General features: G+C 45.4%; 5 protein-coding genes across 5 annotated transcripts; 1 reads left to right on the forward strand and 4 right to left on the reverse strand.

Annotated features, from left to right (window-relative positions):
- Positions 1-449: 449 nt before the first annotated feature.
- BJ212DRAFT_1398810 (uncharacterized protein) lies at positions 450-3982 on the reverse strand. Its single transcript, XM_041337275.1, has 15 exons — positions 3520-3982; positions 3037-3397; positions 2818-2982; positions 2646-2760; positions 2531-2591; positions 2176-2482; positions 1894-2123; positions 1724-1847; positions 1494-1664; positions 1252-1437; positions 1123-1191; positions 1066-1100; positions 868-1036; positions 712-829; positions 450-660 (listed from the first exon to the last, which is right to left on the reverse strand). Exons 1-15 carry the CDS (start codon positions 3816-3818, stop codon positions 629-631), a joined length of 2442 nt encoding a protein of 813 aa, XP_041186112.1. The 5' UTR covers positions 3819-3982; the 3' UTR covers positions 450-628.
- A 438-nt stretch (positions 3983-4420) lies between these two features.
- On the forward strand, positions 4421-4774 carry BJ212DRAFT_1398820 (uncharacterized protein; the record flags this gene model as incomplete). The annotated part of the gene is made up of 1 exon (XM_041337276.1): positions 4421-4774. A coding segment is annotated over one exon (354 nt), but the record flags the coding sequence as incomplete, so codon positions are not given.
- Positions 4775-4921: 147 nt separating this feature from the next.
- BJ212DRAFT_1398824 (IPP transferase-domain-containing protein) lies at positions 4922-6140 on the reverse strand. Its single transcript, XM_041337277.1, has 4 exons — positions 5794-6140; positions 5360-5742; positions 5093-5309; positions 4922-5043 (listed from the first exon to the last, which is right to left on the reverse strand). The coding sequence occupies exons 1-4, from the start codon at positions 6073-6075 to the stop codon at positions 4966-4968; spliced, it is 960 nt and encodes a 319-aa protein (XP_041186114.1). The 5' UTR covers positions 6076-6140; the 3' UTR covers positions 4922-4965.
- A 15797-nt stretch (positions 6141-21937) lies between these two features.
- Positions 21938-22420, reverse strand: BJ212DRAFT_1202255 (uncharacterized protein; the record flags this gene model as incomplete). The annotated part of the gene is made up of 1 exon (XM_041329090.1): positions 21938-22420. A coding segment is annotated over one exon (483 nt), but the record flags the coding sequence as incomplete, so codon positions are not given.
- A 1805-nt stretch (positions 22421-24225) lies between these two features.
- On the reverse strand, positions 24226-24519 carry BJ212DRAFT_1286411 (uncharacterized protein; the record flags this gene model as incomplete). The annotated part of the gene is made up of 2 exons (XM_041331938.1): positions 24226-24426; positions 24484-24519. The coding sequence occupies 2 exons, from the start codon at positions 24517-24519 to the stop codon at positions 24226-24228; spliced, it is 237 nt and encodes a 78-aa protein (XP_041186116.1).
- Between the last annotated feature and the right edge of the window lie 2355 nt (positions 24520-26874).

Consider the following 26874-nt stretch of genomic DNA (forward strand, 5'->3'; position numbering starts at 1 on the left):
CACGGGCGTCGTATGACATGCACATATGGCGATGAGCACGGCATAACTCGAAGGATCTTTCGGCCGAGATTGTATGTTATCGGGGTTCACAATAACTTCCTGACGGAAACCAAAGCAACAAGTGAGAAGATGTTTCAATGGTGTGTCATTTTCGAAGTGAATTGGTGATGGCAAGCGACACGATAACGGGCCCCAGATCGGCGGTGAAGGAATGCTATTTGTATATGTACGTGACTATAAGGTAAAAAAAACAGGGAGTCAGTACATGCTCAAGAATAGAGGCAACTGAACCATAAGCAAAACCTGCACTGTGCAAACCAATGGTCAAAGGCGCTGTGTCAAAAGGTTACATTCTCGAACACAAGCCAACCATGAAAGTGGATCGTCAACGTCGAAGCGGTGCAGAATAACAAGATAACCGCACTATACTGGAAGATGAGTACCATCGTGTCATTGATTGGTCGGCAGCGGCACAACTATGATTCAATGGGCTCCTAACATAGCCAAACAAAACAAACACCCTATTATCAAGATTTATGTTAACTTTCGATGTGACAAGATACATATAATCTTCTACATCCTGTCCTTTTTGTACTGCATGCAACGTGTAACGTGTGGTCCATGGAACTCATCCACGCATTCTCTTGGGTGGCTTAGGTTCTAGACATCCTACATTAAAACTTAGATGGATAGCAAGAAATGAAACCTTACTGGGTTTGTTTGGCTCAAATTCGTCACCACCATCAGTTGCAGATGAAGACGTGCCGCTCAATGAGACAGTAGCAGTGTCAGAAGTCTGTCGTCGTAATCGGCGCTTCGGGCGAGGTCCCTTGGAGCTTGCTGCAGTGTGTGTGCAGGTGCCGTCACGGGTGGTGCAGCATTCGAATGTACTGCAGCGCTGACAGCACTCAATCGCGGTAATCGTATCTTCAACGTTGGAGTAGCAGACTGGGTAGACTGGGTGATTGTGACCGAGGCCTTGGGAGTAATAGGTGTATTGACTTTGTGAGGATTGGAGGTGGGCAATACCGAAGCACTACTCAAGTCAGAAGTATCAGGACCCACAGACGGATCATGGAACTAGATGCCGGCGCAGGGGCCTGAGCGCTTGCCACAATGCACCCTCATCCTTTGCTGTTCCGATGGTCTGGGCTTCCGGCGTTGTCGAGTAGTCCTCGTAGACTTCCCTTGCTATAAATTCGGGAGCATACACACGTAAGTGACAGACCAGAAGAAATCCACAGTACTCACAGCCTCTGCTTGCTTCTCGGAGTTATCAGGCAGACGTAAATTGACTTCCTCCGCCTCCTGTTTCACCGCAGTTCGCGCCCTCTTGGGCCGCACCGGAGCCGACTGGTCAAGAGGAGTTTGTACTGATAGCTTGGCGGCGGAACCATTCTCAGTCGCAAGGAGAGCGGACTTCATAGGTGCTTTGCGCTGCAAGAATCCTCCTCAGTGACACAAATATACAGGTGATCAGTTAACCAGTCGACATACCTTGTAGTAGACGCTCTCAACGCCTCCACCTGCGGGGGTAAAGGTATCGTAGGTGGTAACTCTGCTTCCGTTTGCGTACTGGAATCAACGAGATTATTTGAACTACCAACAGGAGCATGTCTCTGCTCTGTTTGTATGGTCAGCATTCGCTGGAAATTGCACAATGCCTATAAACTGTGTTAACCCTGAAACGGAGTGATGATGGAAGCTCTCAAACGGTTCTTACCTGCGCAGCATGCAATTCATCTCGTGAGATAAGAGGACCTTCTGGTAATGTGCCAATGCTTTCATCAAAATCATCCAAAGAGCTCAGGGACGTGAGAGGCGAAGACATCGCGGACACCGGTGGCCTATTTCCGCATTAACGACCGTTACTCGTCAATGCCACACACATACCTTTGATCAAGATGCTGATCTTTGCTGATCTTATTCCAGAAATCGAGCATGATCACTTTCTCCGGAACCCTATATCTTCGGCCACTGATAAGGATTTCATCAAAGACTAACTTCTCTGCCATCGAAGTGCCCTGTGGGTGGACAACGTCGATGTTGCCATTATTAAACTGGCGTGGTTTTGTAATGTCTATCATGGGTGGATTTTGCTTGGGAATGCGACGCTTGGGTTGCTGGGAGCACAGTAAACCATGCAAGCCCAACCAAAGGACTGTGAGGACTTACCAAAACGTGATCTGCGTGGTTGGGACACATCCACTTCTTATTGAACGGAGGCATAGCCACGAGAGGCGGGTCGAGACAATCTAAATGCCAATGAAGACTGCAGTAATCGCAGGACACCATGCTTCTCCAAACTTCGGGAGTGGCACTATGGGAGGACGAAGTTGACCTCCTAGAACGCTTTGCTGGTGGAGCAGATACATCAACAACACTGGGAAGGGTAGATGTTCCGCAACGGAAGCAAAGTACAGGGACACCGTTCTTGTCTTTCAGGCGATAAGGTTCGCGTTCCTCGAGCTGACCATGGCGACTACAAGCATTGAGTAACGAATGGAGACATGTGGAATTTCACTCTCACTTCAGGCGAGGTGGTTTGACCTCTGAGCCATCAACGTAACACCCATTGGAACCAGTAGCAACTAGTTCGTCGACGATGAGACTATTGACATATAAGCAGCCATGAAGAAACATACCATCCTTGAAGAAACTTCTAACATCTTCTGGAAGCTGGAATTCCTTCGGAATGTTTGTCTGTGCTTGATGAATGAGGGGCGACATGAAGGAAGGAGGGGGTTTGATCGGTGGACGCTGTTGTAGCATGGGATGAAATCCTTGTACAAAGTCCTAGCAACAGAACAAACACACCTTCCGAATCGTGCAGCTAGGACAAAACCACCTCTCGCCGAGTTCCGGCAGGTCCACAGTTTCCATTGGTGGGTCCAAGCACCAGAGATGGAAGGCTCGTGGGCATCCATCACAATATACCAGAGCTCCCAATGACCGGCAGGATGAGCAGTGATCTTCGTTCAACTAAACAACACAGCAATGAGGGGTATGATCGCAAGTAAGGGACCAAATGCGCACCAGTCCAAGTGAAGGGTCGGGAGAGAGCGAGTACGTGGCCATTGGTTCCTCCTTGATCTTTACAGAGTGCTTCTCAGTCTCTTTTCCTTTTCCTTTGTCTTTTCTCGGTCTTCCTCTTCCATTTGATACAACTGGAAGGGGCAGTTGGGGCGGCAAGGGTTCATCGAGAGCAGGAGCAGAGGTAGCTCGGGAAATTGAAAGCTCGTCAAAGTCATGGTTTATCGGAAAAGGGTCGGAGTCTTGGAGTGGGGGTATGCTGGGTTGGCGAGAAGATGCTTCAGCGACGATGAGATCCGGCGGAGGAATGGCATTGCTATTCAAGTTACGAGCAGATGCACGTTGAGCCCTTCCATTTGCGGTTCTTTTTCAAGGATAAGCGGACAGCGACGTGGCAAATTTTGAAGGGGGACGAGCGTGGATAGTTTTTGCAGCATGACAGCAGAGATGATTAGCGTCGGGACCAGGTGGAATACAATGACTTACCCTTTGTCGACCCTAGCACGTTTGCGCCGTTGCCCTTCAGCATCTGAGGCACTGAGGGCAGTAGAAGCCATTAATCCAGAGTAGGTGGTGCCTGGATCAGATGCTGGGAGATATGACACAAAAGCTCCTGGTTTCTTCGGGTCGCGCTTGTGCGCAGCCTGCTGAACAGACAGCAGGGAAGGTGGACCTGGTAAAATTTCAGTTGAAAGAGACGGATCTGAAAGACCCTCAAGATGAGGCGGTTGCACCACCGGTACTCCAGGTAACATGTACACCGGAACATCCGCCATGGAAGTCATGATTGAAAGGTGAAGAGAAAGCCGGGTTACAGGAGTCCGTCACTGGTTCCGCCTCTGAAAGTGAATTCGAAAGGAGCAGTTAAGGTAATGAGGGGCAATGGTCGCAGCACTCGCTGAGGGTGCTGTGACAGTAGTGGCAAGCGAGATGTGGAACGACGACATCAACATCGCATTCAACCACAATTTTTCACGAAACTACAGTACAACTTTTGTCCGTCGATACAACAACTACTCATTTCACAACGTTCACTCATTCAGGCGTGCTTCTTTGGTTTCCTGTACCCAACATCGCTCCAGATAAAACCAAATGAGAAGATGTTTCAGGAAAACAAGACAGTGAGACTGCTCCGCTAGCTTCACGGTAGTGATATTTGGTCATATCAGTGCACTGTGGGTACGCGTTGTAAGTCGTTCTGGAAGAACCCATCGATAATGACCTCTGCGCAGGAGGAAAATTAGCCCGCCTCCTCCAAAGGTCGTTGCGTGGGATAAATAAGCAAACAGGAACTACTGAGAGCATAACTGTTTGAAACGAAAGGTGCTCCCGCAAGCGATATTCGAAACGATGACGCTCGTCGCTCATCGGTAAATGGATCCCAGAAGGAATCACGAACTGCGCGCAACAAAGTAGACCTCGTCTATACGATAGAACGATGCTGATCTTGCTGATCTTGCTGATCTTCAGCATCGACCTTGCTGGGAATGTCGCTATGGACCATAACCCGTCGGTTGACCGGCAGTCCATGCATTTTTTATCTCGAAGCATGTCGTCTATGAGTGCGGGACCGTCGATGGGCTTCCCACTGAGAGCCATCTTCGACCACGAAGGGCTGCGACGGATCAAGCGTACACGCAGGGCACACCGCCTTCTTCCGCGCCCGCAATATTTCTGTGGGACTACCGAACTGTTGGCTAAAATATCGAGGATCCCAGAATGCGATGGACGTACCTCGTAGGTTTGACGTCGATCGTCAGCATCTTGAAATTTGATGTGCAAAAATAGTAAACTCGCCAGTGGCGTCTAAAAGGTAAACCGGGAGGAGGGCAGCCGCATGATCGTTACCTCCATTCGCGCTATAGATAGCAGGAAGAAGCTTGTTCTTCAACCACCGTATCTGACGCTTCGGATATTGCCTCGTCCCGTACTTTATTTGCTCCACAGCGGACGCAAAAACCTTCTCGGAGGGCTCTGCAGAAGCGAGGTAATCATGAAACTCTTTATATCCTAGGTCTTGTAAGTCGGTGTCCTAGAAAAAAAACCCGACGAAATTCACCGATAGACTGATAGATGCCGACAGTATAACCAGTCTGCTGCACGGCTGATTCGTCGGACGGCCCTGCGACGACTCCGTCAGGCGAACTGCATGCGGGGGAGGAAGCGATCGATCGATCAAGACCTTCCTGACCTTGATCATGTCGTCTACCCTTGCATCCAAGCGCTCATTCAAGATGGAAGGCTCGGCATAGAGCCAGAAACACAGGGTTCGATACCTGATGCTAGTTCGGTGAAAATGCCACGCCGCTGATAGGAGAATTCAAACCTCGGAATCAACGCCGTTTTAGACTGCTCGATGATAATTTCGCTCGGGGCCATCCCGGTGTCTTTGATCACGCGAAGGCTTTCCATCACTTTGCGCGTATCTCTCCAATGCCATCGCTGAGCGACTGGTTCGTCGAGCGCAGTGAGAAGTCTGTGCAGCAACATCGCATCCTGAGGGTGAGACGCTGCGGATGGAGGATGCTCTGGAAGCGCATTGAATAGCTCGAGGAGTTCGGGAGGTAAGTTGGCAATGGACTGCGTGACGGAATCCGATAACGTTTGCCCTGGAGTGGGCAGCCGATTCGGAAACATGAGATGTTGGATCCAATAAGATGTACCGCCGACAATAATCGGTATCATGTCCATCCGGTGCGTCTCGTCGATCTGCGATCAAGTTGAGACCGAAGTGACGGGGAAGATAAGCAGATAATTTACCGCCTTGATAGCGTCTTGGACCCACTGGCCCACAACGTACTGCTCCCCAGGCTGCTTGAAGTCCATGAGAAGGTGCTCGACTCCCATTCTTTCCGCGACTGGGACTTTGTTCGTGATCACGTCCATCCCAGTGTATACTTGCATGGAGTCGGCGTTGATGATCCTCGCGCCTCTCCATCCGTGTATTCCTTGAGCAATCTTGAGAGCCAGCTCGATGAACAGCTTGGACTTTCCGACGCCCGTGGTCCCACAAATCGTGATTATGGGTCTGAGATTTGACATTTCTGAGGCAGAAGCGGGAGAACTCTAGCGTCTCGAATGTTATCTATAGTGTGTCAGTCGGATATATGTAGCAAAGCCCGCTATCATCATTTTGAAGTTCTGCCAGGTGTTCCGTGCCACTGGCACCCTTCCTTCGCGCGAGTTCTGCCGTGGACCGAAACTTGCGGAGATGTTATTTTGATATGATAACACAGTTTGCGTTTGGTTTGAATTTAATAGAACATGAAAACCGGCGTCCCTGCTGGAGGAAGGCCCCTCGCGTCACTGATCAACGACAATTTCGAGCGTCTGGAACGAGTTTAGATCAGCTCGATTCGCTACTATTGAACATAGAAACATTGTGGCGACACTGATAAGTGATGACTGCATGGTGATCAATGAACCGAGTTACGTAGAATCATTGATAGACGTCCAGAAAATGATGGAATTGAAGTCCGCGGGGGACAAACTGAGTGCCAAATATTGGGAGTGAGTGGACACCGATGACTCGGATATTGTTAATGACAATGACAATGACACGGTTGTCGCAAATCCTGGATTGGACCAGCCAAGGTCCTAAATTCACGCCTAGCTGCATCACAGGAAGATCACGCTGTGACTACGGAGAAACTCGGGGAGATGACTTACGCACTAGAAGGGACCCGCGCTGCATCCAAAGCGTCCGAGGACAGGAGTACTGCTTGCTTGCGCAGTATCTTATCTGCGTCGCGCTGGTGCTCGATCGTGTAGTTCTGCCCACGAGAGTCGAGGATCAAAATCAACTCACACGCTTGCTTGATCCGTGTCGGAAATTTCTAGGCACCATTTTAGGGCCTCGTAATACATTTTAAGGCATAATTTTCACTCACTACCTTTCAAGGTCTCGCAATGATGGAGATAATCTTTCAAGGCGTCTTAAAAGGGAACCGTTCCCACATTACGATGCCTTGCAATGACGGAAGTCTCAGACCAGATCATGTAAGCATTGTAAGGTCGACATGACATTGCAAGACAAAAATAGATTTCCAAGGACTGAGCATGTTTTCTAATTCTATTCTACTGTTGAGATACACACTTAGCTTTGTCACAGCATCACATGTCCAATGAACCGAAGCTATTATTTGTGACAGTCACACCAGTTTTGAGGCTGCCGAACCTAAATTGTGACAAGTGGTAAAACCATCAAAAAATGTATCTAGTGCATCCAAAAGTCTTTGTACTGAGTGTTTGCAACATGTGTTACAAACTAGGGTAGTTCTAACAACAGACAACTCGATAAGAGTCAAGGACTTCTGTTGAGATTCTATGCAAGATGATAAGTTGAGCATTCAGTGTAAGCTAAGTCAAAGGGAGTGCCTTTAACTTAAAGTATGGTTCAGATGACAAGAGATTGGAGGTCTCAAGTGAAGGAAGTTCAGGGTAAAACCTAGTAAGATTAAAGTGAAGAGCTAAAGTGTACAGGAGAACTATTTATAGTGAACTACTGTGCTTTAGGGCAGACGTGAGAATGAAATGAGTTAGAGATAAGAAATGCATAAGCGATAACAAGAATAAGTCATCTAGCAACGGCAGCAGCAGTTGTGATGTAATACAAGGTGTGAGTCAGAGATAAGTCTAGTGGTGGCATCATGCGGCTCATGATGTAATACACAGTAAGAAAGAGGAAAATGAATAGGAGTGTACATGGTTGTAACATTACCCCTCAATTAGGGATGAAGTCACCGACTTCAAATATCTTGGTTAGCCCAGTAAATTGGGTCAGTGTCATAGTTAGAGTCTAGCAAATTGTTTTGCTCCTCTGTAATAGTAAATGATTGTTTATCAGCTATCTTGGCAGCATGATAAATGGCATCCTGCTCAATCTCCCAGCGAGCAAGGGCTTCATAGAAACCACTGTCAGTCCAAACCAGTGGAATGACTGCTTCACCCTTCAAGTCTTTACAAAAGACCGATAGATGCCTGGGTGCATACTCTTTGCAAACCTGGCAATAGTATGCTGGGCAGTTCTTATGATGATGCCCAGCGATGCGACAGTTACGACATATGATGTTGTCAACAGTTGCTGTTTTTATGGTGGTGATGGTGGATGACTGTGCAGGTGGGGATGGGGATCTGGACCATCATTTACAGTTTCTACATAGCTGGCTTACCTGACACAATCCGTTGATTAACTGGGTTTCACACAGCATCGAGTTCTGGACTTCATCTCATGGAATGCCATTGACCCCTCTGATATCACCTCCACCACCTCCAGTGGAAACTACCCCTCTGACTACTCCAGACATCTCTGCTGATACCTCCGAGCCTAACATTTCTCTAATCAATGCAGTTGCCTTTTGCTGGGCCTGCAAGTTAGAAGGCTCCAAGCAGTTCAGCATCTTCCTACATCCTTCCAGTGCCAAGATCCATTCCATATCCACTTCGTCCAATGCTCTGGATCTATCTGCGATCCCTCCAGAGTATCATGAATATGCGGATGTCTTTGACAAGGGCAAAGCCAGCCAACTTCCTCCTCATAGGCCTTATGACCTAAAAATCAACTTAGAGGAAGGTACTGCTCCACCCCTAGGCACCATATATTCCCTTTCACTAGTTGAGCTTGAAGCTCTCTGGAAGTTCCTGGATGAAAATATCTCATCTGGACTCCTCCATTCCTCCTCCTCTCCACATGGAGCCCCTGTCCTGTTTGTCAAGAAGAAGGATGGCTCCCTGCATCTTTGTGTGGATTTCCATGGCCTGAACAAGATCACCAAGAAAGACTGCTATCTGTTGCCCCTCATTGCTGACCTCTTAGACTCTCCAAGCCGTGCCAAAGTTTACACTAAGATTGACCTCCGGTCTGCTTATCATCTTGTCTGGATCTCTTCTGGAGATGAGTGGAAGACAGTGTTCCAGACACACTATGGCTCCTATGAGTGGTTAGTTATGCCTGAGGGTCTCACCAATGCTCCAGCGGCTTTCCAGTGTTTTGTCAATAGCATCTTTGCTGATATGCTTGACATATGCATTGTGGTGTATCTGGACAACATCCTCATCTACTCCCATGACCTTGCATCCCATAAGCAACATGTCTGAGAAGTACTTTGATGACTCCAAAAGCATTGACTCTATGCCAAACCAGAGAAATGCGAGTTCCACTCCGATTCCATAGAATACCTTGGTTACCTCCTGTCTCTGGAAGGCCTTACTATGTCATCCAATAAAGTCAAAGCTATCATTGACTGGCCAGAGCCACAGAAGGTCAAGGATGTTCAATCCTTCCTTGGATTCGCAAATTTCTATCATTGTTTCATCTTCAACTACTTGGACATCGTCACTCCACTCACCTGGCTTACATGCAAGAATGTTAACTGGGACTTTTCAGAGGATTGCCAGAAATCATTTGCTGCACTCAAGAAAGCTTTCACATCCACTCTGGTGCTTACACGCTGGATCCCAAATGTTCCTATTGTCATTGAGACTGATGCCTCTGACTATGCTATCACTGGAATACTGTCCATTGTATGTCCGGACTCAGAGCTTTGTCTGGTAGTGTTCTATTCTAGAACCCTGTCTGCTCCAGAACTCAACTATGATACCCATGACAAGGAACTCCTAGCCATATATGAAGCTTTCTGGACCTGGTGACACTACCTAGAAGGCTTGTCCAAGCCTATTGACATTGTCATGGACCACAAGAATCTTGAGTACTTCGCAACCACCAAACTCCTCTCTTGCCATCAGGCACATTGGTCAGAGTTCCTCCACCAATTCAATCTCATCATCTGTTTCCATCCCAGAAAACTTGGAGCAAAACCAGATTCCCTCACTAGATGCTGGGATATCTATCCCAAAGAGGGGGATAAGGACTACGCTCAAGTTAACCCTCATAACTTCCATCTGGTGTTCACATCCGAACAGTTAGCTTCGTCCCTACAAGCTTCAACCTTAGCATATCCAGTGCTCCAAGCAGCTGTGCTCATGGATGTTGACCAACTCCAAAATGATATCCTATCTGCTCTCCCTGATGACCCTATCATGTCTGCTCAAATGTCTGGTCCTCCAGATCCCAGATGGACCACAGACGATAGTGGTTTCCTCTGTTGTGACAATCATATATATGTCCCTGATTCCAATGACCTCCGACTTTGCGTCCTCCAGAACACACATGACCATCCCCTGTCTGGACACTTTGGCCAGAACTGGATGTTAGAATTCATCTGACGTGAATATACCTGGCCTGGAATATGCACCTATGTCAAAGACTATGTTAAATCATGCACCATCTGCGCCTGAGCCAAGGTTCTGAGACATAAGCCATACGGATTGCTCAAACAACTCCCTGTTCTGGACAAGCCTTGGAACTCCATCTCTGTTAAGAACCATGTTGCTCAAGGGGGAGAGAGACTGACTCAGAGGGGCTTGGCCTCAGCTTGTACGCTGTGCTCCTTACCCGAGTATGTGCCCTTCATTTCATATGAGGTCCAATGATGGTCCAATGAAGTCCAGAGGATTTCTGGAGGCTGGCTACTCTGCTAGAGAGTGCTAGAGGACTTCTGGAGGAGCGTGGGAGAGTTCTGGAGGAACACAGGAAGTGCTCAGGAGAGTTCCCACTGCAAGGTAATACTTCTACAGGAAATAGGATGGAAGGATAGGAGGACAGGAGGACAGGAGGGCAGGAGGACAGGAGGACAGGATGTCCGGAGGTACAGAGGGCAGGATGTCTGAGGGTTAGGAGGATGGAATGTCCGAAGGACAGGATGCCTGGAGGTACGAGGGACAGGAGGTCCGGAGGTCCGGAAGGAATAGGGGCTACATCGGACTTCGTCTGATGTAGAAACAAACAGAGGTAGACTACCCTAAGGTAGAGTTGGAGAGACAGGGATTGGACCTAAGTCCAGAAAGAGGGTAAGTGCCAGAAAGGCAAAGCTCCAGCCTAGGGAATCAATCCCTAGGCCTGATGAGTAGGACAGACTTAGGTGGACCAAAGTCTGAGAGAGGATTGGGCAAGTCTAAGTTGATATTCAAACTGAGGAACTACAGGAGTATCTACAGGGGTTATATACTGGACAACATCTGAGGGGATCAGTAAGCAAAGGAGCAAGGCTATGTACAAGCATGTGGAAACACATTAGTAAGTAAGATGGAACATAAGTAAATGAACTCAGAGATGAAGACTTGTACAAGGATCAATAAGCAAGATGGAAGAAGAAGTAACCAAAAGCTGGAAAGGCGGAGATGCCTAAATGGGGATAGGCGCAGGATGTTGGACAGAGGGTGGGAATAGGTCCGGAGTTAATATCCGGAGGTCTGGGGATCCAGAAGACAAGGTGGATACAGGACTGGAATACAAGAAGGTGGATATACTCCAGAATCTGAGATGAGGTGAAGTCCAGATGTCTTGCTGGATGGAGTGTGCATAGGGTGGACAGGATAGGGTTGTATGGATCAGGCTAGCAGTGAGGATCCGGAGGTCCGGAGCTCAGGGGTAAATCTGGAGTGTAGTCAATCCTGCTGAGGTGTGGAGTACACAGTGGAAGGGGATCTGGGAATGAGTCAGATATGGGGTCTGGACGTAGGCTCGGAAGGCATGGGAATACTATGGAATGTGAGTCTGGATTGTGGGATATGACAATCTCCATGGATTTCATTGAGCAACTTCTGGACTCCTCTGGCTTCACAGCCATCCTTGTCACCATAGATTGTCTATCCAAGCAAGCAATATTTGTTCCAACCCACAATACTATCACCTCTCTGGACCTCTGTTAAGGTTGCGTGCTCAAGGGGGTCGGATCACAAGGGCTTGGCCTCAGCTTGTACACTGTGCCCCTTTCCCGAGTATGTGCCCTTAATTTCCGGGGGCTAGAACAGTCGTCTGGAGTTTCTGGGATTTGACTAGGGTGGATAATGGATGTCTGGATCTGAAACGTGAGATAAATCTGATGGACGTCTGGATGTTACCTGGGCAAGCGGATAAGACTAATCCGGACGAAGTCCAGACTAGAAACTAACAGAGGATGGACTACCCTGAGGTAGAGTCGGAGGGACAGGAAGTGGACCTAAGTCCAGAAAGAGGGTAAGTGCCGGAAAGGCAAGACTCCAGCCTAGGGAAGCAATCCCTAGACTTGGGACCAAGACATAGGGGACAAATCCGAAGGTCCGGAATTCCGGCCTAGGGAATCCATCCCTAGGCCTTATGGAAAAGGACAAACTCAGATGGACTGAAGTCTGGAAGAAGATTGGGCAAGTCTAAGGTGATGAACAGGATCTAAGATGATATTCAGACTGGAGTATTTCTGAGAGTTACAGGAGGTTTATATACTGTAGGTATCATATAGGAATCAGTCAGCAAACATAAAGGCTATGTACGAAGCATATGCAAAGTCTATTAGTAAGTAGGATGGATCACAAATAATGAACACCGGAAATGAAATGTATGTAACGGATCAATAATCAAAAGGGAAACATGGTTAACTGGAGTCTGGAGACAGGGGCAGTCTAAATGGAGTTGGGCGTTGATATAGGGTTTGGATTCTGGAAGGGAGATAAAGATAGGTCAGATCATTTGAGATCCGGATCTCGGATCCGGATATCCAGAGAAGCGGATTTAGAGTTGAGAGTCCAGAATGGCATATGACAACCTCACTCATTTGTTCCTACTCCATGTGTTCTCCAAGCATGGTGTTCCATCCCATGTAACCTCGGACCGGGGAACAGAGTTTGTATCCCACTTCTTCCGGTCCTTAGGAAAAGCATTAGATATGATTCTCCACTTCACATCCAGATATCATCCAGAAGGGGACAGGCAAACCGAGTGTGCCAATCAAACCCTAGAGCAATACCTCTGGATCTACTGTAACTATCAGCAGGATAACTGGTCGGAACTACTCCCCTTGGCTGAATTTGCATACAACAATACTCTGAGTGCTACCACTGGAGTCTCACCCTTCTTCGCCAACAAGGGATACCATCCAAACATATCCATCCACCCGGAATGCGACCTTTCCTCCATCCGTGCACAGGAATATGCCATAGACCTCAATGAGCTTCACCAATTCCTCTGAGAAGAAATGACCCACACACAAGAGTGTTATCAAGGACCTGTGGATGCAAGGCGGATACCAGCCCCAGACTTCAAGGTTGGAGATCAAGTCTTCATCAAAGCAAAGTACTTCCATTCCACTTGCCCTTCCAAGAAGCTCTCAGAAAAGAACTTAGGTCCTTTTGACATTATATCCTGTCCCAGATTGCATTCCTTTACCATCCGACTCCTGGATTCCATGTGTTCAGTACATCCGGTCTTCCATGTCTCCCAACTGGAACCCGCAGTTCCGAACACCATTCCTAATCATATCCAACCACCCCCACCTCCAATAGAAGTTGATGGAGAACCAGAATATGAGATATCCGAAATCCTAGACTCTAAATTGGACCACTGGAGACAACAATGTCAGCTTCTCTACCTTGTCCAGTGGTCTAGATATGAAGGGATGGACGAAGAGATGTCCTGGTTACTAGCCACAGAACTTGGAAATGCATCGGACCTAGTTTCAGTATTTCACTCTTCATATCCAGACAAACCTGGTCCAATTGCATTACAATGAGTACAAAATCAGATACAAGTACATCAGGGGCAGAAGTGGAAATCCAGAGCTCCTCATCCATCAGTCTCCATGTCCCCTCCAGATCCTCCAGCCTCCTCCTCAACATCCTTGTCAACATCATCTGGAGTAGAGGCATCCGCAATCTGGAATCTGTTCTGGATCCCCTCCAGGAGGATGGACTGGAAGTCCCTCTGCTGCTGGATGAAGTCCTCCATGTTAGTATTCATCTGCTCCATCACCAACCTACTCCCTTCTGCAGCTCCAATACTCTCCTGGAGAAGCCCATTGGTCCGGGCCAGTTCCGCTACTATGCTGTTGGCAGCAGCAACCCAGGCCTGGTCATTATACTCCATACTCCCCTCATCCATCTCTATTCCAGTCCGCAGATTGGAGGCTTCCTCCACTTCTGGTTCCTCAGGGGTAGGGCTCCTCTGACGTCTCTTACCCTTGGATTTTGGAGACAGAGTCACCACAGTGCACTGCCTCTTCCGCCTCAGTTCCCTGGGCTTATCTGCACTTCTGGGACAGGAGGCCCTATTGATCCTGCAGATGTTGCAAGACTTGATCTATCTGGATATCAGTATACCCAGTTCTAGACATCTGAGGCAAGGAATATCTCACCAGTGCATTAGACTTAGCATCCTCCCAGGAGCACTTCTTACTCTTACTGACACAATGAGTGCAGGGAGCATCCTGAGCTCCAGACATAGAAGTGGACTGGGACTAGCATACCCCTCAGTTCCAGATCTGATAGAGTTAGCATCACTCACCCTCCTGGCCACCTCAGCCCTCCACCTCTCCTCTTCCTGCGCTACCCGGAGCTCGGACTGCTCAATCCACTTCCTCTCCTCCTCACATTTCTGTTCCGCTTCCTGATGCATCCACTCTGCTTCCTGATGTTTCCACTCCTCTTCCTCTTCCTCTCTCTGAGCTGCAGCCTCTGTGAGTGCTATCTGGCGCTGAAGTTCCGCAAGAGTCTCCCTAGTGGATTTCTGACCACTGGATTTGTTGCCAGACATGATATTCAAAGCTAGTATGAGTGGTTAAAGTGAGGAAAGGAAGGAAGACCTAGGACACTTTGACATCCATATATCTGTGGAAACCAGAACTCACAAACTCCATCCATCAGCTTCTTCATCGATTCTCACCCTCATATCGTCCGGTCCGGATCATCAGATCTTGTGCCTCTAGGGATCAGCCCTAAAGGGGGGATACTGTCATATCCGCATATCTGGATCTCAGATCCAACCCTTATCTCATCTCAGATCCACATCTTATCTCCAATCCTATCCACATCTTATCTCCCCCCAACATCTTGTCATTCAATCTGTCCACTCGTCCAGTCCGGTCCACAACTCATCCAAATCCACAACCAGTGCTCATCTCCTTTCAGTAACCCCCTAACTCTGGTATTTCAGTTATCTGTATATCTGTCCTGCTCCCTGATCCGTTACCTATGTTTCATTTCTGTTTCATGATTCGTGATCCATTTCTACTTACCAATAGACTACCCATATGCTTTGTACATAGCCTTGGACTCTGCTGATTGATCATTCCATTAGATACCTATAGTATATAACCTCCTGTAACTCTCTGTAGCACCTCAGTTTGAATATCATCTTAGTTCTACTCATTCCCATCCTCCAGACTTGAGTATCTCTACTCTTGTCACCCTCCGAGACTTAGGATTGATTCCTATAGTCTATCCGTATCCACCTCTGTCTTTGACAGTCTATTACCGTTAGTTTCTAGTCTGGACTCATCTGGATTAGCCCTATGATACCTATCCCACATCTGGAAGTTATCTGGATCCGCTGTGAAAGAGAAATAGCGACTAGGCTTGCTAGAAACTAGCGCTACTTATCCAAATAGGTGCAAGTGTAGTATTTGACCCAAGAGGACTGCTAATGAAGCAACTCGCTACTAATATGCAAGGGGAGCAATAGCATGAAGGACTAATAACCTATAGCAACCTAAGACCAAAAAGAGAAAAAAAAACAATGAGTAGCACTATAGCGATCAGCAACTAGTGACTAGTGGGTTTCAACAAGAGAAACATGTATATAAGTGAGGGGCACTACACAAGTTGTTTTATGTGATAGTGCTATGCGACACCCGACTAGCGACAGCAAGAAGAAATCAAGGGGAGCGAAAATGAGGAGTAAGGTAAGACAGTGCAAGTGGAATGCCTGATAGTGACTAGATTATAGCTTGACTACTGATAGCGACCCCAATGCTGCGAAAGTCAAACTTTCTAAGAGGGAACTTTAGCAATGTGCACTTAAAACAAGTCAAGTGACACGTGATCAAAGAGTTTGGCAAGAGCGGAATTGATTGCACTAAAACTAGGATATAGCAACTAAAGTGATGCCTACACCAGTAAAGGTCCAGAGAAGGGAAGTACTGTACTGTATGTAGGATGGGTCATTTTATCATACTGTGTAGGGGTTTGGGATTGTGTAGGCGAGTATAGTAGCGACACTGGCGAGGGCATGATGTAGCGACAGGTAATAAAACATGCAGTGCTGCGGGACACGAGGACACATGTAATAAGACCTGCGACTGATGAGTAGCGACATTTAAGGAAAAATAACACACCAGCGGAGGTAGGTGGACATAGGCAGGACATGGGAGGATGGAATACCTAGGCATCGGACCGAGTAGTGCGCTATTGGAGAAAGGTGGTTCCAAAGCGGATAGCTTGGGAGCTGAATAGTGCTGGTGACTAGCACCTTACTCTTTTCCTCTGGACAAGGCAAAATATGCCTATGACACTCATACGCGCCTAGTGCTGGTATGATTGTCACACTGCTACGATACTCGTCCAACCTTCCGGATGCGTTAGTCTTGCCTTCCTGAAATAAGGGGCAATACTCAGGTAAGGGGCACAGCACATGAGCTGAGGCCAAAGCCCTTTGGATCCAGTTATCCCTTGAGTATGACCTTAACAGGTAACATAGGTGCCCAACCCATCTGGTCATCAGAGCAAAAGATCTGAAGGCAGACTTTGAGTTCTTGGTTAACTTGTTTAGTCTCTCTATCACTTTGAGGATGAAATGCGGTGGAAAGGGAATTCTTGCATCCAAGGAGTTTTCTGAGTTTGATCTGGAATTGGGAAGTGAACTGAGGTCCGTGGTCAGAGATAATTTTATCATATAGTCCATATCTAGAGAAAACTTTGGAAAAGAAAATGTTTGCGATGCCTTCAGCATCTTTAGTTTTAAGGCAAGGGGTGAAAACTACCCCCTTCAAAAGTCCATGGTCGACCACAACCATAATGGAGTCGAAGCCATTGGAAAGAGGGTAAGTCCATGATCAGGTCTACTGAACAGTGGGCAAAGGGTTGATTAGAGATTGGAGCGGGAATAGGGGCAAGGGGGGGGTAGACAGGTGCATGTTTACTTTGTTCTGTTGGCAGATGCAACAGCCATCTATGAAGTTCTTTATGAAAGTGGCTAGTCCAGGCCACCAGTAATCGTGAGAGAGGAGTTCTTGGGTTTTGAAACATCCAGGATGTCTGGCAATGGGAGAGTTGTGATGGAGGGAAGTGAGTTCTTGTCTGAGATCTCTGGGGGGTATGTAAGTAAGTCCTTTATAAGTAAGTATTCCATTGCTCAATTTCCAATTGGAAAGAGCCAAACAGAGAGGAGGGGGAATAGATGAGTCAGTAAGCACTTGAAGTGCCGTGTGAACTACAGGATCAATGGTGGAGGATATATGTAGTCTGTCAGTGAACGACATGTCCATGACATTAAGGAATAAAGAGTCAGGTAAAAGTTGAATACTAGTATTGTCCTTTTCGACATCTATGTCTGGAAGGTGATCCATTCTACAAGAAAGTAAATCTGGGATAATAAGTTCTTTACTGGATATGTGTTGGATTTGGAGTTCAAATTGTGAAAGGAATGTCTGCCATCTGGCTTGATGGTGGTTGAGGTCTTGTATGTCTCTGAAATATTGAAGGTTCTTGTGGTCAGTTTGTACAAGGACAGGGAAGGGAGATCTGAGGAGATAGTGTCTCCAGGCTTTCAAAGCTCGGACAATAGCAAGTAGCTCTCTATTGTAGATCTGATAATTTCGTTCAGCAGGGTTAAAGGATTGAGAGAGGAAGGAGCAAGGAAGCCAGTCTCTGTTATTGTTCTTTTGGAGAATGTCATATGCCATTCCAGACTCTCAACTCTAAATCCACTTCTCCAGATATCCAGATCTGAGATCCGGATCTCAAATGATCTAATCTATCTTTATCTCCCTTCTGGAATCCAAACCCTATATCAGTGCCCAACCCCATTTAGACTGCCCCTGTCTCCAGACTCCAGTTAACCATGTTTCCCTTTTGATTATTGATCCATTACATACATTTCATTTCCAGTGTTCATTATTTGTGATCCGTCCTACTTACTAATAGACTTTGCATATGCTTCATACATAGCCTTTATGTTTGCTGACTGGTTCCTATATGATACCTGCAGTATATAAACCTCCTGTAACTCTCAGAAATACTCCAGTTTGAATATCATCTTAGTTCCTGCTCATTCCTGTGTCCTCCAGACTTGAGATAAGTCTCTTGTCATATTCTGAGTCTTAGGATTGCATCCTAGACTACATTTCCAACTCTACCTTAAGGTAGTCTATCCTTTGTTAGTTTCTAGTCTGGACTTCGTCCGGATTAGTCTTATCCGCTTGCCCAGGTAGCATCCAGACATCTGTCGGATTTATCTCATGTTTCAGATCCAGACGTCCATTGTCTGCCCTAGTCAAATCCCAGAAACTCTGGACAACTGTTCTAGCCCCCGGAAATTAAGGGCACATACTTGGAAAAGGGGCACAGCATACAAGCTGAGGCCAAGCCCTTGTGATCCGACCCCCATTGAGCACATGACCTTAACAGAGAAGTACTGCACCGGTTGCATATAGTGAGGCATCAGTGGCAATAGCAAAAGGAGAATTCTTATTGGGTATTTGAAGAATAGGGGATGAGGTAAAGATATGTTTCAGCTTATTGAAAGCTTCCTCATGTTCAGTGGTCCAAGAGAATTCTTTGTCTTTCTTGGTTAGATTGATTAAGGGTCTGGCAACTGAAGAATAATCAGCAATAAACTGTCAGTAAAAATTAGTGAATCCGAGGAATGATTGGACTTCCTTCACTTTTGTGGGAGTCTTCCATTCAGATATACCCTTTAATTTAGCAGGGTCCATAGCAATAGAACCAGGTTTGATAATCATGCCAAGGTATTTGATTTCCATTATATTGAATGTGCATTTTTCAGGTTTAAGGTGGAGGAGGTTATTGTGAAGTCATTGAAGTACTTTATGGGTTTGGATGCAATGGGTTTTGTCGTCTCTAGAGAAAATGAGTATGTCGTCCATGTATATAATAATCCATCCTTCCTGGATCATGTCTCCGAACAGGTCATTCATCATAGACTGAAAGGTGGCAGGTGAGTTACACATTCTGAAGAACATGACTGTGGGTTCAAAAAGTCCTCTAGAAGTAGCGAAAGCTGCCTTCCATTGATCAGATTTTCTCATACATATGTTATTATATCTCCATCTGATATCCATCTTGGTAAAGATCTTGGCATCCTTTAGCTTATCTATAAGATTGGAGATTAGTGGTAAAGGGTAGTTATTCTTAACCATGTGTTCATTTAGGTAGCGATAATCTTGGCAAGGTCAGAGGGAACTGTCTTTCTTTCTGATGAAGAAAAAGGGGGAGGATTGAGGGGATTTGGAAGGAATGATTGTCCCTTTGGCTAGATGTTCGTCAATAAAATCATTCATAGCCTTATCTTCTTTGGCATTAAGCAGGTAAATTTTGCATTTCTGCGGTTTGAAGGATTCTTTGAGGTCGATCTTGTGGTCATATTTGCATTCTGGAGGAAGGGTACCATTAGCTACGTCACCAAATACATCTTTATATTGTTGGAACTCTTCAGGTATGAGTTCTTCAAAAGTCCTCCCTGGCTTAGTGGTGTCCTGGGCGAGTGTCTGTGAGATATTGTCAGTTTTCCAGATATAGGTATAAAAATTGTTGTTGTCATTGATGGGATCTAAAAGGTATGGGAGAGTTTTGTTAGCAGGGTCCCATTCATCTTCTAGTTCTTCAAGTGCATTGTAAAATATGTCTTCATCTTCAACTTCTTCGATGGTTGCTTTTTTCAGGGTACACTCCCTTAAGTGGACTTCTTGATTAGTCCAATCGATATCTGGGTTTTCTTTCTTTAGCCAAGTCATTCCCAGAATAGCATCTTCTCCTCCTAGAGAGGTTACAAAGAATCACTTCCACATAGGGATATCTTTGATCAAAAATGAAAGTTCACAGTACTGTGTGATTCTTCTGGCTTTGTTTAATGTGCCATCTACATTACACACAGGTATCAGGGTTTCAAGTTTGTGCATGCAAATATTTTCTTTGAGTACAAACTTCTCATCGATAAACTTGCCTTCTGCACTGCAATCAATTAGAGCAGCAGCTACAGTGGTTTTTGGGGACTTGTTCAATCTGATGGTTAAAGGCAAACAAATAGAATTAGTATTGCCAACAGATTGTACTACTAGTCCGATTCTGGGAGTGTCTGACACCAGTGCAGGCTCCCCTAAGCAAAATCCTCCTCATCACTACCTTCATCTTTCTTAACCGGCTTCTTACCAGTTTTCTTCATCTGGCATGCTTTAAATGCCTTCCATTCCTGAAATTCTTTGTAATCATTGTCAGATGACTCCTTGGTTACCTTTCTGGTGTTGGTTGTAACTGTGGGATGGTTAGGGCAGTCTGTGGCTAAACCTTTCTTGCCACATTTGAAGCAAAGGCTGCCCTTGCACCTTTGCTCCCATTCTTGAGGAGTCAGGTAAGTTTTCCTCATCTTCTTCTCACTGTCTTCTTCATCTATTTCTACTTTATCTATATCCATGGCATAAGGGTCATGTGCCTTGGTATAGGACAGAGGTGCTGTTAAGGTCCTTCAGACCTCGACATCTAAGGCTTTCTCTAGCCATGATTCAATGGTAGTAGGGGTTGTATCAAAGGCATAAATAGCAGGGGTAATCTCATGCTTTAAGCTGTTTCTAAAGAACATGATTTTGGTGTTCTCTTCATTGATGCCGGTATCAGCGAGAATGGTGTGGAATAATGAGGTGTATGCAGCTATGCTGCTGGTTTGTCTAAGAGTGGAGATGCAACAGATTGCAGTCTGTTCAATGTTCTTTGGGAAAAAGGTAGATTTAAATTGTTTAGTAAAATCTTCCCAGGTTCTGTAAGTCTTAGCTGCTACTGCAGCTTTCAATTGGCCTTTGGCCCATTTGGAGGCTTCGCCTTTGGTCATAAGGCTGAGTGTGAAGATAACTTTTTTCTTATCATTGTCATATACTTTGTCATTCATGTCAAAGTAGGCCTCAACTTGGAGGGTCCATCCTTGAGCAAGGCAGGTGTTGCCATTGAAAGGAGAGGGGGTCTTGCTGATTTCTTTAGGCATGGTAGTAGTGGTGGATCGTTCATAAGTTTGGGTAAAGAAATTTCAAACTTTGTTCTTCAGGACTTGGTTGGTGTAGTACGCTGCCCACTGGTCTAGGGAGTATCTGTCACCTTTGGCATCAAGACAGAAAAACTCATTCTTCTGTTTGTCCCAGGTGAAACTGGGAGGAGTCAGTGCAATGGTCGAAATGGTTTCTGGTTCTGGGCATGAGTTCAAGGGAACCACACAGTAGTGGAGTAACTTGACCTTTTGTTATGCTCACCATTCATAAGAACAACTAGATGGAAACAAATGATCTAAAGTGTGAACTTATTCACAAGTTGTGTGAGTTAAGCAGTATATTGCAGGCCCTGGTCTGCGTAGGTCAAGTTAAAGGGTACAAGCATAAGAGATAGAGTATATATAAAGGTATTAGAGTGAAGCTTTAATAAATGAATTGGAGATTGAAGGTAAATAGCAAATCAGAAAATAGAAATGGAATTGTACAATGGAATATAATAGAATGTCTAAGAAGTGTTAGTGAAATAGGTGAAGAGGTGAAAGGAAAAGAGAAACTGTAACACTGACCACCTTCTCAATGTTGCCCTCCCCAAATATATCTTTGCCTTGGCTAACAGACAAGTGCATCATGATTTGTGGATCAGTCAGTAGCTTCATACTGCTTGTTCAATTCCATATCAATCACACTGAGAATATAGAATACTGGGTCATAGACCTGGAGCACATACCTTGATAATCAGATATAAAGACTAACCCACCTGTCTTCACATACTGGACATGCTGCATGAATGCCAAAAACAGCACAAAGTCATACCCATCCTGGTCTGGGTCAAGCAGTGGGTCAGGATCCATATTATGAATAAACTTGGTGAAATCTTCACCTTCAATAACCTCCTCAAGGAGGAAAGCTCTACATGGTATTATCACAGTCTTTAATGAAGACTTGCCACTGCTTTGAGGGTATGATAGCGCAAGGCTGGCTTCAACAAACTGCACATGTGGAATATTGAATGGTGAAGGATCAGATGTATCTGCAATTGCATGGTCAATGAAATTGTAGACAAGATCTAACAAAGCTTTTGCCCAGTATAGGACATTTGCTTCTCTGAACAGCTTGGCCAGCTCATCAGATGGTGCAAAGCATCCAATTCTATAATCTGTGCTAGATGCAGGCATGCCTTGAGGGTACACTCTTTTGAATGGACATTTCACAACAACCTTGTGACTTGCCCATGGCCCCAGACCAGACCTAGGAGGCACCATTAGTGTCAACCATCCTTGGTATGCTGTTTTGAATCTGCCAATTCCAATATGGCCTTCAATGGATAGATCAATTGTCACATAGCCAACAAATGATCAGCATTATCTACTGAGAATAAGTGGTAGTGGGTGCACTTCAAGAGCTCATTGAGGGGTCAGGTAGGGATCAAGTGAAAATGAATATTTTCATTCTGAAACTTGGAGACTGATACTAAATAGTGAGTGCATTGAATAGACTAAAGGACTGTAACATACTTTGTTTGATATTCAAGTCAGCACCTCTACCAATCTTAAGGGCCTCCCTGAGATGATCACAATCCAGACACAATGCAGGAGGTACCTGTACTTTGTGAGGGGGTGAAATTGTGCCAGAACTGCTTGCACATTCATGCATTCATTTGATGAAGATGCTGGTAGTAGTGGGGACCAGCAAGTGGGACTTTGTTTCATGTAATGAGGGGAGTGTAGTGCTAGCCACTGTGTCAAGTGCTGGGTGACATAAAGGGAGCTGGACTGCAGACAGTGCATCATCTGCTGAGTACAAGTATGAGGTGTCCTTGACTGGTGCATGACCATCCTTGGTATTGACATTGTCAATAGCACCATTGGCATTAGAGGACTGACCTAAACACTCAATAGCCTGTAGAATTGAGTGTAAGTTAGCATAGACAATGAGTGTACAATACATAAGCATACCATCTCATTATCTTCTTGCCAATCTTCGAACTCTGTCCACTGATGCTCTAGAATGACCACCATGAGGGAAAATTGCTTCATCTTGAATGTAGGGCCCTTGATGGAACTTTTGGGGCCTTTTTGGCCTGGCTGCAGATACTGTGAGTAGAAGTACAGAATTAATGGCTGGTGCATTGACAAGTCCACTCATCCAGAGTCTTGTACAATGAACTCCTCATCACACCATGAAAATATGCCACCAAGAGCACATAGCTTAGGAAGCACCATCTCTAAAGCAAGATTGATAAGACCTAGAGCATCAATGTAGGCATCAATGTCCTTCTTGCCTTCACAGATATTCTAGATAAAAATACATTAGCATACCTCCAAAATGGCTAAAAACACACAGTGTGTATGTCAGCCACTGCTGATTGTCTCAGCCATGTGGACTTTGAGTGAGGCATACATGTTGAGCTCAATATAAAGATGGACACAGTGAAGGAGCAGATAACTGATAGGGCAGTCTACTTCTGTCAAGATATCATGAGTAGCATATACTATCATCTAGTACAAATCAGTTAGACTCAAGGTAGCACAAAAAACTGAATGACAAACCTTTGAAATGTCTTTGTGCACTGAGTTGTCTGTAAATGAAATATTCATCACCTGGTTCAGGTGTTTCTGATCTTGCCAGCAGGGAGATGTGTGATAGCTATGTCAATTCACATTAGATCAAGTCTGAATCAAAATACTACAGAAAGTAACATTACTCCTTGTCAACTCAAGACATGCTATCTCATCCAAGACCATTGATATGTTTCTGAAGCTCAACTCACAGGTGATCAGACCATTCACCACCAGAGTAAAAGTGTAGCCTGTCCCAAGACAGTACACAATGTACATCTGTGGGGGACAGCACCCAAAATGAATTCTATGATGGTATTCAAACAATGCAGCAGGTCCAGTAGAGAGCGATCTCCTTCTCTTGTGTACTTGCTAGGATGGCCTGTGAGTCATGAGACATGCAAAGTGGATAGTGACATGATGTATCTGAAAGTTTGTTGTGTGGAATGAGACAAACTGGGCATGGCCACAGGGACCTGATGCCACAAGTAAGTGACATTGTTGACCTTATCAGAACATAGTAAGCTACTGAGAGGTCAATCTCAAGAGTTTGGGACTCACTGTTCCTCAAAATCAGATGATAAAATGAGTATCAATGGAAAAAACCAGCACTGAACAGCATCTAAGCACTCCAACCATTGTCCTGCTCTCAATCTTTCTGCTAGCAAAGAGAGTATCCTTCCAAATGACTTGTGCCATACTGTGGCCTTGAAATTAGCCCATGCTGACTTGCCAGAGTGTTGCTTGTCTTCCTTCACCTGTATCAATACACTTAGTATGAAGTAATAGATGCGATTTGAATATATGCATCATACCACAGGAAGCCACCCAACAACATAACCTCCACCCATTCCCTGACCATTGCGAATGTCAGTGGGTAAATTTGCTAATCACACAATGACAGGGTAGCCTTTTGCAGTACTGAAACTTGATAGTTTTGTCTTGTCTGCATACAAGATGAAGGCGAGGGGCTTAGCACCATCTGGCAGCTGCAACTACAGAATATATTAAAACACCATCAAAATTACTACACACGTTACATGAATGATACACACTTGAGCATCTAAGAAGTGTTGAGCTGTAAAGGGCTCATCTACAAAGTGTTCAAATGATTGGCCATTGAACTTTGACAAGTGCTGAGCATCAAAATGAAAATGAGGAAAAAGATAAGGATCATGGAGGATGTCATATCCCACAATCCAGACCCACGTTCCATCATATTCCCACGCCTTCCAAGCCTATGTCCAGACCACACTTCATATCCAACTCATTCCCAGATCCCCTTCCACTGTGTGCTCCACACCTCAGCAGGATCAACTACACTCCAGATTTACCCCTGAGATCCGGACCATCAGATCTCCACTGCTAACCTGAACCATAACCCCCTGTCCCATCCACCTGATGTACACTCCATCCAGCAAGACATCTGGACTTCACCTCGTCTCAGTTTCCAGACTCTATCCACCTTCTCATATCCCGGTCCTGTATCCACCTTGTCTTCTGGATCCCCAGATCTCCAGACCTCTGGATATTAACTCCGGACCTATTCCTACCCTCTGTCCAATATCCTGCACCTATCCCCATTTACAGTGGCTCAAAAAACTGTCCACATGTTTTGACATTTTTCACTATCTATGATATTGTGTGAGAACTCACAAATGCCTCAAGGACATGCTTATAGCACATTGTAGTATGGCTTCAGGGCTTTCATTTGAGCCCTACACCGTGGGAATCGATGGAGATATGGTGGAGATACAAGGCTCACAAAATGGTAACTCATGCAGACAGTTTTTTGACTCAAGTATTTTACAATAATAACCAGGTATTCTAGTATTTTGTATGACCTCCCTTGGCTTTAATTACTGCCTCTATCCTTCTAGGCATACTCTCAATTAATTTCTGGCAATCCTCAGCTGTGATCTTCCCCCATTCCACTGCTACTCTCTCCCAAAGCTCTCATACTCCTTTAGGGGGGTTTTCATAGGCTTAAAGCTTTTTCTTGAGTGTTCCCCAGAGATGTTCAATGACATTGACATCAGGAGACTGTGCTGGCCAGTCAAGAACATTGATGTTATGTTCTTCAAACCATTCCTTAGCTCTTCTGGATGTGTGCTTGGGATCATTATCCTGTTGGAAAATGATATCTTCTTCATCAATCCCTGATTCTGCCAAGCTAGGCAGCAAGTGGTCATTTAAAATGTCCACATACTGCTCAGCATTCATCTTCCCCTCAACCTCAGCAAGCATTCCCACACTATTCCATCCCATACAGCCCCATACCATTAAAGAACCTCCTCCAAACTTGACAGTCCCATTAACCTCTCTGTCTGTTAGGCCATCTCCCTTCTTTTTCCATACATATACCTTCCCATCTGACCCAATCCTATTGATTTTGGTCTCATCTGGCCATATAACATACTTCCAGTCCTCTACAGTCCAGTGTTGATGAGCTAAGGCAAAGGCTAGTCTTCTCTGCCTATGTTTGATGGAGAGAAGAGGCTTTTTCTTCTTTGTTACTGCCTTGAGAACATTCCTCACAGTTTGTGAAGAGACAGGGGTAGTGATGGTGGAATTGATATAATGGGTGGCTTGGACAGCATTATCAGCCTTTCCTGTAGTGATATGTTGGATAATAGCCCTTTTGTCAGTAGAGGTAAGCTTGGATGGATGTCCTCCACAAGAGTTTTCCTTGTCTGGGTGGCTTTTTTTGATAAACTTGGCCACAGTGGACTTGCATACTCCAGTTCTAGAGGAAATTTGGCGAGCAGAGAGGCCAGCATAAGACAGAGAGAGGATATTATCTCTTTGAGCAGAGAAGATGGCTTTCATGGTGATTATGACTATGATACATGAGATATTCTGGTTTATATAGTTAGATATAGTCATAAAATAACATAATAACACCACTTCATAATTTATATAATAGTGGCATGATTTTTGTGGTGTCATAAATAATGATTTATATAGTTTTAATATACACTCAAAAAACTGTCCACATGAGTCATCATTTTATAAGCCTTATGTCTCCACCATATCTCCATCGATTCCCACGGTGTAGGGCTCAAATGAAAGCCCTGAAGCCATACTACAATGTGCTATAAGCATGTCCTTGAGGCATTTGTGAGTTCTCACACAATATCATAGATAGTGAAAAATGTCAAAACATGCGGACAGTTTTTTGAGCCACTGTATTATTACTATTGCTT

This window comes from Suillus subaureus (genome assembly GCF_016647635.1).
Source record: "Suillus subaureus strain MN1 chromosome Unknown BJ212scaffold_91, whole genome shotgun sequence".
Classification (NCBI taxonomy): Eukaryota; Fungi; Basidiomycota; class Agaricomycetes; order Boletales; family Suillaceae; genus Suillus; species Suillus subaureus.

Bases quoted from the DNA above. Each gene is read 5' to 3' on its own strand.
- BJ212DRAFT_1398810 (XM_041337275.1), bottom strand. From the start codon at position 3,818: ATGACTTCCATGGCGGATGTTCCGGTGTACATGTTACCTGGAGTACCG. The intron at 2,483-2,530 runs GTGAGAGTGAAA...CAATGCTTGTAG, and splicing joins GTCAAACCACCTCGCCTGAA to TCGCCATGGTCAGCTCGAGG. The intron at 661-711 runs GTAAGGTTTCAT...TAGGATGTCTAG, and splicing joins ATTTGAGCCAAACAAACCCA to AACCTAAGCCACCCAAGAGA.
- BJ212DRAFT_1398824 (XM_041337277.1), bottom strand. From the start codon at position 6,075: ATGTCAAATCTCAGACCCATAATCACGATTTGTGGGACCACGGGCGTC. The intron at 5,310-5,359 runs GTTTGAATTCTC...AACTAGCATCAG, and splicing joins AAAACGGCGTTGATTCCGAG to GTATCGAACCCTGTGTTTCT. The intron at 5,044-5,092 runs GTGAATTTCGTC...TACAAGACCTAG, and splicing joins CGGCATCTATCAGTCTATCG to GATATAAAGAGTTTCATGAT.